Source organism: Vombatus ursinus, unplaced genomic scaffold, assembly GCF_900497805.2.
Source record: "Vombatus ursinus unplaced genomic scaffold, bare-nosed wombat genome assembly UNPS02014894.1, whole genome shotgun sequence".
Taxonomy (NCBI): Eukaryota; Metazoa; Chordata; class Mammalia; order Diprotodontia; family Vombatidae; genus Vombatus; species Vombatus ursinus.
Window position 1 is genome coordinate 3,880,368 of NW_020954672.1, and position 15,752 is coordinate 3,896,119.

Consider the following 15,752-nt stretch of genomic DNA (forward strand, 5'->3'; position numbering starts at 1 on the left):
TGTGTGTGTGTGTGTGTGTGAGGGGTTACATACAGACATGGACTCAGTTGTCTGGAGAGAGGCTGGTACAACCAAGTAGTTCCTACAGACCCAATATGTGCGTGGGGAAATGGCACCAGATCAAAACACAGAAAAAATTAGGGCAATGAGAGGTCCCACTGACCAGAGATATCAGAAGTTCTGGAGAGGGGATAGCGTGTTCTTCGGAAGGAAAAAGCAGAGAGAAAAAGAACTTCAGCAGATGGAGATATGAAAGGAGAGAAGGAGCTGACAAAGGATTGGATCAACCCAAATTTATCTCTTCACTGGTACTGAGTCATGAGGACTGTGCTGGTCTCAAGGAAAAATAAGATCCAGCAAAGTAGGGGATTTCTGGACTTCCTAGTAGCCCTGAGTTCCTCTTGCTGAGAGTGTCACCCCTGCTCTCTCTCCCAAGGTAGGACTATAAGGACTATACACCTTCCTGAGAGAGGTTCACAAAAGAGAAGGCTGCTTCATTTTCCAAGCACTAGCAACAACAGGTACTTTCAAAACCCTTAGAGTGGGCACAGGGCATCTGAGTGCTTCGTGTTTTCTGTCAATTTAAATAAAATTTGCCTTATACCCAATATCTGGTTCTTGCAGTTCTTGTATGAGAGAGCTGAAGGGATTTGGAGCAAGGCTTTTTAACCTTTTTCGTTTTAGTTATGGACCCCTCTGGCAGACTGGTGAAACTGACGGACCCCTCCTCAGAATAATGTTTTTAGATGTATAAGATAGAATACATAGGATCATAAAGGAAGCCGATCATATTGAAATACAGTTAACAAAACACATATAAAAAGAAAGAAAACAAGTTCATGGGGGCTCCAGGCTAAGAACTGTTAACCTTAGAGAGACAAAAATCAAATTCCAGTGTTCACAGGGAAATCCTGAATGGATAGAAAAATGAGTCAAATTATGATGTTTTCAGGAAAAACCCTGGGTAGGGATGTGAGCCGTAGAGTTAGATGCTGAGAGCTCTAAGAATTGAACCAGGTTCATGAGAGCTGGACCTCATGTGAACCCAGAGATTCAGTAAAGGGTCATAAATTATAATCATTTGCCTAAAGGTTGTAAATTTAGAGCTTGAAACTGAAAAGGAAGGAGGAAGGATAAAACTTACAGGTATATTCTCCAGACTAAGTCACCTAAGAGTGGCTACAAAGGTAGGAAACAGACTAGCCCTAAAGATATTTAGGAATTCTCAGGACACAAAAATTCGAGAAAGGAACTATTGATAACATGGCTGACAAGAAAGGCAACCTAGAAATTCCAAGGCAAAGAAACCAATCTGACCTCATAAGTATCACTGAGGGTGGGATTCATAACTGGATATGGCTTTAGAAAGGGGGTTCCTTATTTGAAAGGAATACACTAGGCAAAAGCATGGTTCAGTGTGCGTAGGAAGGATGTGAAGGAGAACATGTGGGCAGGAAGAAATGTGAAGAATTTGGGTAACAAGCAATGAATTCAATGAAGGTAGAAATAGAAGTAATACTGTCATTTCCCCCAAATTCACTCCTCTTTCAAACTTTCCTGTTTCTTTGGAAAGTACCACCAATCTTCCAGTCTCCTAAGTTCATAAGCCAGTGCTGTCCTTGTGTCCTTACTCTCCCTCACCCATAACTGTGATTAATTGGCAATCTTGTCATTCTACCTTCCCAACATCTTCCCTTTTCTCTCTACTGATACGTCCACTATCTTAGTTCAGGCCCTCATCAGCTCTCACTGAGATTATTGCAATGCCTTCTGTAGGAAAAATGACTTACTATAGTGTTTGGAAAATTATTATAATGTTAAAATCCAACCCTATGTATTTAAAGGCTGTCTACACTCATGTCACCTGACCCCAGTAACTCTCTAGGAATGCTAGAGATGGCTACTAAATATTTTGGGTTCTTCCCTGTCCTGGATCCACCCAAAGCATTCTTGTTTGGGGTTACAACACCCAGGACTTATGATGGATGTACCCAAGCTTTTATTTTGGGTTCCACTGAAAATTTACAGTTACTCATGTCTATCTCAATCTCCCTTGCTTTCAAGTTGTCTTCTTGGTAACTTTGCTTAACCACGTACATGTGGTTCATGTGCCGGTACCTTTGTCTAAATTCTATATAATATAAATCTTCCAGAGCCGGGATGAGAGGGAACCACATTTCCTTTCTGGTTCAGTCTCCTCTATCAAATGACCTAATAAATTTCTTTCTAAAACTATTTCAGATTTTGGGGTATGTTCTCATGAACAGCACCTCCTAAGTGGTTTCTGTGCCTGCAGTCTCTCTTCTCCGATCCATCCTCCACACAGCTGTCAAAGTGATTTTCTTTAAGTCCAGATCTGCCCATGTGGTTCCCATCCTCAATAGACTTCAATGACTCCCGATTACCTCTCTGATAAGATATGAAGTCCTTTGCTTAGCTTTTTCAGCCTGTTACCACCGGGCTCCAACCTTATTGTATATTATTCCCCCTCCTTTGCTTTATGATCAAGCCAAACTGGACTTGTCTTTTTTCCTCACATAGAGTACTCCTTTTCCCATCTTTGAGCCTTGGCACTATTCTCCATGCCTGGATCACATTCCTTCCTCCTCTCAAACTCAAAGAATCCCTCTCTTTCTTCAAGATGCAGTCCAAGTACCATCTTCTACATGAAGCCCTTCCTGAGTGTGGTCTGAACCATATTAAAATGTAATTGGGAAATATTTAACCAGATCAATAAAAATGCCATAAAACATAGATAATATTACATTTTAAAACTAAGTCAATATGCAGCCTGCAGGGATCCTCATGTATGGTTTAGTGGCCCACATTTCTTGTGAGTTTGACACCACTGCCCCAGAGGATGGGTCTTCCCCACTTTCAAAACGGGGTGCCCTTAGGTCTCTTGTAATGGAAGAGAAAACAGAGAGCAGGTAGAAAGGACAAAGGCATTGGATTTGAAGTACATGTTTATTGTGCATTGGTCATGCTGGACCCCAGGGATGGAGGAGAACAGAGTGCCTCGCTTGAGTTGTAGGGAGGAGGCTTACTCCTCATCATGCATCTTCTGTAGGAGAAGAGAATAGGAGAGGTGAGAGGGATATCCTGGCAGGAGGGAGAATAACAGCCAGAGGTCTTAGGATGGGTTGGGGATGTGAATATCAGAATTCAGTATCTAAGGTAACTAGGTGGTGCAGTTCATAGTTTGTTGAGCTTGGAGTCAGGAAGGTCTTGGGTTTGAATCCTGGCTCTGCTACTCACTAACTGTGGGATCCTAGGCCAGTCATTTAACCTCCTTCACTTTCCTTATCCATTAAATGGGGGTTATAATAGCCCTTGACTCGTAGGGTTGTTGTGAGAATCAAATGAGATAACACTTATAAAGTGCTTTGCAGACCCCAAAGTGCTAAATAAATGCTTTTGTTTTGTTGTTTAGTTGTTTTTCACTGGACTCTTCATGACCTCTTTTAGGGTTTTCTTGGCAAAGATACTCAAATGGTTCACCATTTCCCTCTCAGGCTCATTTTACAGATGAAGAAACTGAGGCAAACAGGGTTAAGTGACTTGCTTGGGGTCACACAGTTAAGTGTCTGAGGCTAGATTTGAACTCAGGGAGATGTCTTCCTGACTTCAGGCCTGGTACTCCAAAACTGTGCCGCCTAGCTGTTGTTGTTATTAATTCAGAGGGTGTGGGATGTGACAGGTTTGTGAGGTAGTGTGTGTGTGTGTGTGTGTGTGTGTGTGTGTGTGCGGTAAGGGTTTCACTGGGAGTGAGAGGTAATAGCTTTGTTGGCTTATGCGTGTAAGGATGTCTCTGCGGGAGGGGTCAAGGGACTTTTTTTCTTTTTCTTTTTTTTTTTGGTAGGGGGAGAAGAAGCTCTCTGGGAGAGTCCAGGATCTCATTGGATGTCTCACAGGGTCTTAGGGATTTAAAGGATTCTCTCTGGAAGTAAAAGGTCAGAGTCCGAAGTTTACAGGGTCTATATTTTGCGGGGAATCGCTCTACTATCAACTCTAAATATCTTGTACTTGTAGCTTTATGAACCTGTGCGAGTTACCCTGTTATGAATATTAGTCACCTGGGCAAGACTAGGCTAATGTGAGGTTGTGATTTCAGAATTACACGGGTTATGAGGGAAGGAGCTGAAGACTATGTGTGGGCCACTGGAAAAGATCTGGTGGTGGATAGAAAGCTAGTGGGGGGCAGATATGCGTGAGGCTACAGCCAGAGTCTTTTCCCCAGAGTGGGGGAGGCGTGGAGCAATTTAGTCTAGAAATCACAGAAATGGTCAATTTCTCTAGCCAGCTAAAGAAAGGGAACCTGGAGAAGACTCTGGATGTGGATTGTGCTGGTTCAAAATTCTGAACCATAGGGTCTTAGATGTAGAGTTGAAAGGGACCTTAGTGGTCATCTAGTTGACCTCCTTCATTATACAGATGAGAAAATTGAGACTTAGAGAGGTTAAGTCACTTGACCAAAGTCACACAGCTGGCAAGTAGTAGAGTTAGGATTTGAATCCAGGTCCTCTACCTCTAAATCCAGTGCTTTATCATGGCTACCACTTTGTAAAGTTGGATGCATACTCTTGGGATTAATTACGCCTTTGCTAAAGAACAATGGTAGGAACTGAAGAAAGGGAAAAGAGGAGAAAAAAAGGTGCCATAGGTAGACAGATGGGCATGTATAGCAGCTGTGTGAATTCCCCAGTGAAGCGGGTCCTTTGACTGGCAAGGCTTTATTATTAGGAATGTAGGGGAGATAGTCTAGGATGAATGAGGATTAAGTCTGTGTCTTCTGGGACCAACTTTGTTGGATAGTTATTGTGGTCCCCATGTTCCTTCATGGGATGAGAAGTTGAGAAGAACTCAGGGAGTATATCTTGGGGAATCACAAATTGGGATCTCATGGCCTAAGCTTAGGGCCAAGGGTCAAGGGTCAAGTTTTAAGGTCCTTGGGCTTCTGATTCATGGATTCATGGGGGTTGGGATATGTAAGGAAGGAAAGAACCTCTTGTTGCCTTATTTCATGGGGTATGATGGTGTCTGACAGGGTCGTTCATGAGGTAGACTCACCTTGGCACCAATGTCCCGGCTCTTGGCTCGAAGCTTGTTGACCTGGGACTCAGCAATGTCAGCCCGTTCCTCGGCCTCATCGAGCTCATGCTGGACCTTCCGGAACTTGGACAGGTTGGTATTGGCCTGTTCCTCCTGTGACAGATGAGAGAAGAGAATAGGAGGGGACAGGAAGGCCTAGGAGGAGCTTAGGCCATCTCCATCCTGAGGGTCCATCTCCCTTTCCATTTTGAAGACGAGTCCAAAATCCACTGCCCAGACTGAAGGCCTCTAACCCTGGTCTAGACATCTTTGATCACATCCCTTTCATGCTTCAAATGTTTGATAGTCCCCTATTGCCCATAAAATAAAGTCCAGACTCCTTAATCTGGAATTCAGTGCCCTCCAGTCAGTATCTTACCTGCCAACCTCGTCTCCTACCTTTTATGTACTCAACCAGTCTGTTGACAGTCCCCTGCATACATTTTCTCTTTTGCTCTGTTACATATGCTGTTGCTTTCACTTGGGATGCCAATCCTAATCCTTCTGGTCTGCATTCTAGCCCATTCTTTGAGGCTCAGCTTAGATCTCTCCTCTTCAGCTTAGAAGCCTTCCCTGATCAGTCACCTACATGCTGATCTCTCTCTGCCTATACTGCCCATAATGCTTACACATTTTTGTGATTCAATCATATACTGCCTTGTGTTATCCTGGGGTTGCTTTATGTGTTCAAATCCTAATTCCTTCTGTCTTGAAGTCCCATACACTTTATGTTGTATTTGTAACAGGAGTAGGGAAACTGCAGCCTCGAGGCCACATGTAGTCCTCTAGGTCCTCAAGCACGGCCCTTTGACTGAATTCAAGTGTGTATCCGAATTTGGATTTAGTCAATGGGCTGCGCTTGAGGACCTAGAGGGCCACATGTGGCCTCGAGGCTGCAGGTTCCCCTGCCTTGGTAGAACAAATAGCATTGATTTGGTCTCTGAAGACCTGGGTTTAAACCCTGGCTCTGTGGCTTACTAGCAGTATGACCTTGGGCAAGTCACTTAAATAATCTGAGCCTTACTTTTTTCATCTATAAAATGGGATAAATGACATTTGTACTACTTTCTTAACAAGGTGGCTGCAAAGATGTTTCATAAACTGTAAAGCCCTATACAATCTGAACTATTATTACTCCTTTTGTTCAACATAGTAGATGTTCTGTAAATCCAGGAGTTGGATTGAATTGAACTCCTGTGTCCAAGTCCCATTGCTGGGAGCCCTTGCTTACCGCCTCCTCAGCCTGCCTCTTGTAGGCCTTGACCTTCAGCTGCAGTTTGTCCACCAGGTCCTGGAGGCGGAGCAAGTTCTTCCTGTCCTCTTCTGTCTGTAGAGGAGAAAAGAAGCCAGTCAGGAAACGGGGAGTATGTGCGTGAAAGAAGGGATGAGGACAGAGACTCGCGGCAGGGAATAAAGGAAGGGGGCTTTGAAGGGAAGGGAATAACATTTATATAGCACCTACTATGTGCCAGGCGTGGGCCAGCTAGGTGTTGTAATGGATAGAGAGCCAGGCCTGGAGTCAGGAAGACTCTTCTTTCTGAGTTCAAATCTGGCCTCAGACACTTATTAGCTGTTTGGCCCTAGGTAAGTCACTTAACCCTGTTTTTTTCAGTTTCCTCATCTGTAAAATGAGCTGGAGAAGGAAATGGCAAACCATTCCAGTCTCTTTGCCAAGAAAACCCCAAAAGGGGTCGTGAAGAGTTGAACATGACTGAAAAACGACTGAACAACAAATGTACCAGGCACTGTGCTAAGTGCTTTACAGATATTATCACATAAAAACTCCCTTCTCTCAGTCTTCACTTTCTCATCCATACTTCCATCCTCCCTCTCAGGCACCAAGGGTATGAACAGATTCTAAGCCAGGGGTGGGGAACCTGTGGCCTCGAGGCCACATGTGTTATTCTAGGTCCTCTAGTGCGACCCTTTGACTGAATCCAAACTTCACGGAATAAATCCCCTTAATAAAATGATTTGTTCTGTAAAACTTGGAGACTCAGTCAAAAGGCTGCACCTAAGGACCTAGAATACCACATGTGGCCTCGAGACCACAGGTTCCCCACCCCTGTAAGCAGTAGCAAAAAATACCACAGTTCTGCTCTTTAGTTCTAGAATGGAAGGAGGTGGGATGTCTCGGGGAAGGCAACAAGGTCTGGTTCTAGAACCAAGGCAAAAGTGTAGGCTGGTGTGACAATATGGAGTTATCAGCATACTCCAGTTTGGGGGATAAAAGCACCAACTTAAGTATTCTTGGGGCATGGGAGGAGGTCGGGAAGAGGTGCCAGGTAGTTCTAGATTCTAGGACAACTAGAATAGTTTTGATGTGAATGGAGTTGAGGTTAGGGTTAGAATCACTATTTTTAAATGGATATTTCTGGAAAGAAGTTTTGAACAGAAAATATGGCAGGGGAGATTAATAAAAATGATTTAGAGCAGTTTTTAAACTCTTTTGTATCTTTGAACCCTTTGGCAGTTTGGTAAAGCCTCTGGACAACTTCTTGGAATGATATTTTAATGCATAATATAAAATAGGATCATGGAGGAAATGTTGAAATACTGATCTCAAAAAAAAAAAATACTGACCTCAAAATATAAAAAAAAATACCAACCAAAAAACAAATTCACGGGGCAGCTAGGTGGCTCAGTGGATAGAGTACCATCCCTGAAGTCAGGAGGACCTGAGTTCAAATCCGACCTCAGACCAAACACTTGACACTTACTAGCTGTGTGACCCTGGGCAAGCCGCTTAACCCCAATTGCCTTAAAAAAAAATTCACATGCCTCCTCCTTTTGCAAATCTGTCCATGGACCCTTTGAGGGTCTATGAACCACAGGTTAAAAACTCTTAGTCTAGAGTCTAGTAGAGGTAACATGATTTCCACGCATCTCCTTTTTCTAGATAGAGGATCTGTCTTCCATAGCCCCTAAGAACCACAATGAACATTACCACAGTGTATTTTGCTTTTGGCTGGAGTAGAAGAATCTCAAGCTATTTCCCTCCCTCTGATTTTTCTGTTTTGTTTCCCATCTCCTATCCCCCTAGTCTATTGACTCTTCATAACATGGTCTGAGAAGGTTCATTGAGCTGAGATTTTGGAGATCTAGGTTTATCAGTATTATCCCTGATCTGCTTATGTGTCATTGGGCAAGTACCATTTCTTTTCTGTGCCTTCTCATCTGTCAAGTGGGACATGATGAGAGACATCATGTGAGGATCTTTGAATTTCACAGAAAAAGACCCAGAGAAAGTCTAGATCTTATTTCTCTAAGCTCTTTCTTGCTCTGACAAAGTAACTTTTTGGGTTGTGTCAGAATTTTCTGTAACTGCTGTCTTTTATTGAATTATAGTTCAACCTGGCAAAGCCCCTCCCTTTCCCCCTGAAAAGCAAGTGGAAAGTGTGTTGTGTTATTCAGCCAGATGTGGCACTAAGGCCACATCACATTCATGGTAACAATGGGAATCATGCAAAAACCTGGGGTGATACTAATTAGTAGCGCTCTCAGGAAAATAGGTCTAGGAAGGAGAAATACACTTACTTTCCCTTTCCTAGTAGAACATTTGTGGAGTTCTAGACTTTAGAGTACTTCCAGAATATCTCCAGTCATGTGCTCTGCACTTGACCACTTGTACCATCATCTCCAAACTGGACATCATCCCCTCTCCCTTCTCATATGGATAAAGGATTCTACCACTGGAGCCACCCTGGGCTTTGAGGGGATACCTTTGGCCTTATCTTTCTCAGTTCTGGGTCTTTACCACACTTCTAGGACATTTTACATCCTCTCTACCCCCAGCTTTCTAGTTCCTCATTTCCCTTTTAAGTTTATGTCTTCCTGCATTAGAATGTGAACTCCTTGAGAGCAGGGATTATATTACTTGCTTTTGTTCGTAACCCTAGAGCTTAGTACAGTGCCTGGGACATAGTAAGTCCTTAATAAATGCTCTATCTATTTATCTATCTATCTAGATATATATGTAGCTTCTCTATGAAGTAGCAGATTCTAGAGATAGTGAAGGTGGGTGACGTTCCTGAAAGACTAGCTCTAGCTTCAGCCTCCTAGGTCACAGTGACCTGGATGGGGCTCTAATTGGATAAAAACTCTCTGCGTTCTACAGTGAGATGCTCTGACAGGGTTCTGCAGTTGCCATCTTGAGAATTAGAGTTCCTTATGTGTTCTCACCTGGTAGGTGAGCTCCTTGATGCGCCTCTCGCATTTCCTCATGCCCTTGACCGACTCAGCATTCCGCTTCTGCTCCGACTCGAGCTCGTTCTCCAGCTCCCGCACCCGGGCCTCGAGCTTCTGCAGCTGCTTCTTGCCGCCCTTGAGGGCGATCTGCTCAGCCTCGTCCAGCCGGTGCTGCAGGTCCTTGATGGTCTGCTCCATGTTCTTCTTCATCCTCTCCAGGTGGGCGCTGGTGTCCTGCTCCTTCTTCAGCTCTTCAGCCATCATGGCTGCCTAGGATGAGGGGGAGAACACAATGATTGATTAAGACCCTCCTTCAAGGATCACCAATATTTCATGTTCTATCCTCTATCTCCCAAAATCTCACCCTGGAGTTAAACTGGAAGCCGGACCCATTGGATGAGAGAGCTGTCATTTGGCAGTAGGGTTAGACTTGGTTTTGCATGGCCCCACTGGGAAAAACTGTTAACAGTGAGTGACAGTTTTAGAAAGTCAGATGTCAGCTTAATTTAAGGGAAAATTCCCCAACAATTAAAAGATATGTCCAAAAATGGAATATAGATTGACTGGACATATAGTGGTTTCTTCAAGACTCAAGGTCTTGAAATAGAAGATGGATGACTGCTTCTTAGGGACATGTTACAGGCAATTCCTGTTCAATAAAAGGTAGGACTAGGTAACCTCTGAGGTTTCTCCAAGCTGTGAGATCCTTTATCCGTAATTATTTGTCTGACCTGGATTCTGCTCTTCTCAGTCCCCCTAGTCATTCAAAGTAGGATTATGGTCATTTGGGCTCAGTCCTTCCATTTTTTCCTCTTTACCCCAGAACCATGAGGAAATATAAGAGGCAAAAGGACAAAGCTGGTAACTCACATCAGTGATGGCTTTCTTGGCCTTTTCCTCAGCATTCCTGCACTCCTGTAATGACTCTTCCACTTCCGACTGAAGTTGAGACAGGTCTGCCTCCATCTTCTTTTTCTGGTTGATTAGGCTGGTGTTCTAGAATAGGGGCAGCAAAAACAAGGAGAGGATTTAAGGCTTTTTGACCAAGTTGTGGTTTCAGGTTTCCTATGGAAAAGCTTTGAGGACATTTGGACGTGTTCTAGATCAGAATTGTTGAACATGGGAATGTGGCTTAACGTAGGAATGCCGCCCTCAATACTACTGAGTGCACCCAAACCAGATATAATCAGGAAATATTTAACAAAATAAATAGAAATACAATGAAACACAGATAATGTTAATATGTGGTTTTACAAGTCAACATGTGGCCCTCAGGAATCCTTTTGTTTGGTGGTTTGGTGGCCCCATTTCTCTATGAATTTGGCACCACTGTTCTAGGTAGCTCTTTCAGTTGACTAATCACTAGAGAAAGACCTTACATAGAAGAAAGCCCGGAGTTTTAAATTCTAGTCTGGGTATGAACGTGTTGATACTGGCAGAGGGATAGACTTAGGAATGAATAGAAAAGTTTAAAGGGAGATGGTCTAGTCTTTAGTTACATGGAAACATTCCACAGAAATGTCCTGAGTTACAGTGACAGAATGAATGAGTAATGGATACTGTAGTACTGGAATGAAGGACTGGTCTTTACTATTACTTAGAAAGGAACTAAGCCATTGATTAAGCAGTATTATTTCCCAGATTACTAGATTGGTGAACTCCTCATAACATTAGCATTTTGAGGTTTACAAAGTATTTTCCTAACAAGAAACCTTTGAGGTAGAGATTGTGAACACTATTATCTCCCTTTTATAGATGAAGATTCAGAAACATTAGTTAATTTTCCCATTGTCATAAGGTACTGCTGAGTGGTGGAGTTAGAATAGGAAGTCAGGGCTCTTGGGTCCAACTTGCACACTTTTCCCACTATATCCTATTGTCTCTCTAGGACCCTAGTGTAAGATGACTGTTTTAAGTAGAGTGCTACATTACAGTAAAATCATAAATGCATTTGACTTAAATGAATTCAACCCCATTGGTCAGTGGTCCAACTGCTCCCTCTTGGTCTCCTTCCCCAGGGTCTCCTATACTTAGCCCAACCAAGCCAAGGGATTAGGGTGTAGTTCATATCCTGGAACCCAGTTGGGCTGTGAAAGTTCCTGGGGCTTTCTAAACCTTGCTTCTTTTAACAACCTTGCTTTTCTTAACAACCTTCTCCCTGGGTTGTGATGTCTAGGGTGTGTATAAATCCCAGGTCACACCCAGGTCCAAGGAGAGACTTGCAGCACAAGCACTTGTAGCAAGGAGCCTGAGGATGGAGAAAATGCCCTCAGGGAACCCAGATCATCCTTGTGGGGAGAGAACTAGCATGGAATGCTGGAATTGGAATCAAGAAAACCTGGATTCAAGTCTCACCTCAAATCTTTAATGTAGCCCTGGCAAAGTCCCTTAACTTCAGAGATACAAAGCTACTTAAGTATCTCAGTTTCCTCATCTATAAAATGAGGGTATTTGATTCAATGGCCTCGAAAATACCCTCTAAATCTATGATCCTCTGGGATTGGTGGAGGGAAGGGCTGCTGCTATTTGTTTTGAACTGTTACATTGGAAAAAGAATTTTTCCTATAGTTTAACCCCTTTCACATAGTAAATAATAAATGCTTGAAGACAAGTTGGTCATTGGGTTGTGTGGGAGGTATTTCCCCCTTAAGTTCCATCTGAATAAGAAAGTAATAGCAGTTCTGGCTATTTGAAAGTAGTGAGGGCATGAAGGAAGACTGAAAAGGTATTCAACTCTTATCTGGAAGAAACAAACAGCAAACAGGTGCCTCTGCATGACAATGCTTTGTGAGATAGCCCTTGCTCAAATCTTAGCTCTAGCTCAAACCTCTGGTCAAAGTTGTACAGCCCTCTGATGAGATAGAATTCAAAATCAGCTGATTTAAGGGAGCTCTGTTTTCACTATATGTGATTTTCATCTTACATGTTGACTTTAGATCTTAACTCCTATACAAGATGCTATTCCACCGTATATTGTGAAAACAAAAACATTAGGCCTGAAGTCAGGTGGCTTGGGTTCGAATCTCAATTCTGATTTTTTCTAACTGTGACTCAGTCTATTTAATTTCTCAGAGTCTGAGTTCCCCCATCTATAAAATGGGGATAATGATTCTGATACTATCTACTTCACAAGGTGGTTGTGAAGGAAATGTCTTGCAAACCATTAAGAACTATATAAATGTGAGTTATAAATTTTAGATAATGATATTATAAAAACTGGCTTGAAAGAACTATCCTAGAACATATTGCTAAATTAGATGCTTTCCCTAAAGGAGCAGGACCATGATGTCTTATCTGAACCCTGGTTTGGCAGGAGGTAGAATAATACTTTAAACTTCCATCTTCCCGTAGCAGGTAACCTGCTGGGTACTAGATGTTCATTTAAAAAAAAAAAAGGGATTGAGTTGTGGGTGTTCTGGGTACAGCTATCCAGCAGGTTTTCACCTGCGTAGTGAGCCTCTCACCTGGGAGTGGAGCAGCTGCACCCGCTCACTGGTCTCAATTAGCTCCTGCTCAGCCAGCTTCCTGGCCCTCTCTGTCTGCTCCACCACCTCCCGAAGTTCCTCCAGCTCTGCCTGCAGTAAGTTGTTTCTTCGATCCACAATGGCGATGTTCTCCTTCAGGTCATCGTTGGCCCGGATGGAGTCGTCCAGCTGGATCTGAGTGTCCTGTAGGGGAGAGGGCACTTACATCTAATTCATACATAAGTCAAGACATCACCCGTGATATCATCGGTCCTCTTCGAAAAATGAAGGATGAACAACAACAACAGAGTAGGCTATCCCAAACCTCCTCTGTGTTACTGACCACCCCCACCTCTCTCTTTCTGCTTCTAGAGAGGAGCCTGTGACTTGAGGATGAAAAAGAATATTTCCTGGAAAGACAGGAATCATGGATCAGTGGAAAGAGGGCTGGATTTTGAGGCAGAGATCCAGGCTCTATTACCTACTGCTTCTGTGACCATGGATAAAATGCTTCACCTCTCTAGGCCTCAGTTTAATATCTGTGAAATGAGATGTTTTGTCTAAATAACTTCTAAGACATTCATGCATTTGTGGACATTTGTTTTGCTTGAGGGGCAGCTAGGTGGTGAAGTGGACAGAACTCCGACCTTGGAGTCAGGAGGACCTGAGTTCAAATCCAGCCTCACACACTTGACACTTACTAGCTGTGTGACCCTGGGCAAATCACTTAACCCCAATTGCCTCACCCCCCCCCCAAAAAAAGCAAAGCAAAAACATTTGTTTTTCTTGATTATGTATATTTGTTATAAGAGCTTCTCCCCCCTCCCCGCTCCTCCCCCCCCACCATGGGGGTAGGGAGGTGGGAGGAAGAGAAAATAAATACTTGTTAATTTTTTTAAAAAATTCTGAATGACTAAGTTTTCTTCCAAATCTAAATCTATGATTTTGCCCTTCTCTTACCTCCTAGCTCTTCAATCTTTGCTGAGCTGATTCTTGGTCCACATCCCTTCATCTATCAGTGGGCCTGAAGGCCAATTAGAATGGATAGAATGGGAATATATTCAGAATCATCAAATGTTAGAGCTGGAAGGGACCTGAGACATCATTTAGTCCAATCCTTTCATATTATAGATGAGAAATTGGATGCCCAGAGACCCAGGACTCAAGTCTGGATCTCTTTTTCCCCCAGGTCTCTACTGACATTGTCCAGGTCCACTTTGAATAGACAGTATCCATTCACCCATATGTTTATCTTGTTAGCCTTTATTTCTCTCTTCCCTTCTGCCATTTTCCACAGTCTGCTGCCCTACTCTGCAGATGACAAATGCAGCCAGATGGTAAAGTGGAAAGAATGTTGGTCTTAGAGTCAAGAAGACCCCAGTTTGTAGCCTACCTCCACCAAGTACTAGCTGTGAGATGTCAATAAATTATGTGACCTCTTGGTCTCAGTTTCTTCATCTGTAAAATGGGGATACTAATAGCACCTACCTCCCATGGTTGTAGTGATAATCAAATGAGATAATACACTTAAAGTGCTTTATAAACCTTAGAGCACTAAATAAATACTAATTATCTTTCCTCACTTGCCCAGGGGCTTCAGTTTCACTTTCTTCTAATCCCTTCATTCTGTTACCTTTAGATGGGCCTGGGCTATCTTTAAGTGCTTCTGGGCCTCAGAGGACATCCGATTTGCCTGGCTCAGCTGGATCTCCATCTCATTGAGGTCTCCCTCCATCTTCTTCTTCACTCGAAGGGCCTCATTCCTGCTGCGGGTCTCAGCATCGAGGGAGGTCTGCAGGGAGTCCACCACCCGTAGGTGGTTGCGCTTGGCCTGCTCCATCTCCTCATCCTTCTCTGTCAACTTCCGTTCAATCTCTGCCTTGATCTGGTTGAATTCCAGCTGTGCCCGGAGGATCTTGCCCTCCTCATGCTCCAAGGAGGCCTGGGAGGATGAAGAGGAGAAAGGAACTGAAGACCCACTTTTAATGTTGAAGGGGCATGTTAAGAGCCAGGGAGGGATAGATACCAATGGTACGTGCAAGGAATTACAGGTTGATGGAAACAGAGCAAGAGAGACATAAAGAGGTAAGGGGATGTGGAGTGTGATGCCAAGAGGAGAGGAATATGCTGCCTGGAAAAAGTGATGTAGTAGAAGGAGCCCTAGCAGAGAAGGAGCCCTGGATTCTAGTTCCATTTCTACCATTGACTTTCTGAGCCTCAGTTTTCACATCTGTAAAGCAAGGATTAAAAAAACCAGCCCAATCTACTTCACAGGGGATATCATGATTGTCGAATGAGGATATGACTGTGAAGTGTGTTGTAACCATCCATTGTTTTATAAAGTGAATTGTTCTTCACTGCTTCTGATAGAAAATATATGTATTTTTTAAAATCACCACCTGGACCCAGCTCATGATGCTTTCCTTAGTGCAAGTCTGTGTCACCTTTTCCTTAGAGGCAGCCATATAGAATATGGCACCTCTACATAGCTGGCCTGGGGCATCTTTGAGGAAGGTGAGACGTGGGGGAAACCTGCAGGGAGATGCTTTTTCTTAAAGTGTAAGGACGTGGAATCTGAGAGGAAGGGAGAGAGCATTACCAGGCCGGAGTCAAAGGAGGAGATAGATTTTAACAAATGGATCAAGCAGTTGGCCTGAAATGGTTTCCATTCAATCTTGGGGATGGGGTGGGGTTAGATAGAGAGATAGAAGGAAGAGACAGAAAGCAGAAGTCAGCCCCTGTCTCACCTCTGCTTCCTCCAGAGCTGACTGAAGCTCCAATTTCTCAACTTCCAGCTGCTTTCGGATCTTCTCCAGCTCATGGACATTCTTTCCCCCTTCTCCCAGTTGCTCGGTCAGGTCTGAGATCTCCTCTGTGCAAGGGGAGAGATGGGAGAGCCTCAGGGACTGTGGGCTCCCTTTCACACCGCTGTTCTTCTCCAACACTTTCCCCAGCTGCTGCTTCCTTTACCCTGATCCCTCCCTGACTCACCCTGGAGGTTCTTGTTTT

General features: G+C 43.6%; 1 protein-coding gene across 1 annotated transcript in view; it reads right to left on the reverse strand.

Annotated features, from left to right (window-relative positions):
* Window positions 1-2,968: 2,968 nt before the first annotated feature.
* LOC114028759 (myosin-7-like) overlaps window positions 2,969-15,752 on the reverse strand; it is a 36,077-nt gene continuing 23,293 nt past the window's right edge. The window contains 9 exon segments of the mRNA XM_027843021.1: window positions 2,969-3,064; window positions 5,071-5,205; window positions 6,323-6,418; window positions 9,274-9,549; window positions 10,150-10,275; window positions 12,744-12,947; window positions 14,377-14,685; window positions 15,491-15,615; window positions 15,735-15,744. Coding sequence (XP_027698822.1) covers window positions 3,044-3,064; window positions 5,071-5,205; window positions 6,323-6,418; window positions 9,274-9,549; window positions 10,150-10,275; window positions 12,744-12,947; window positions 14,377-14,685; window positions 15,491-15,615; window positions 15,735-15,744 — 1,302 coding nt within the window. The 3' untranslated portion in view covers window positions 2,969-3,043.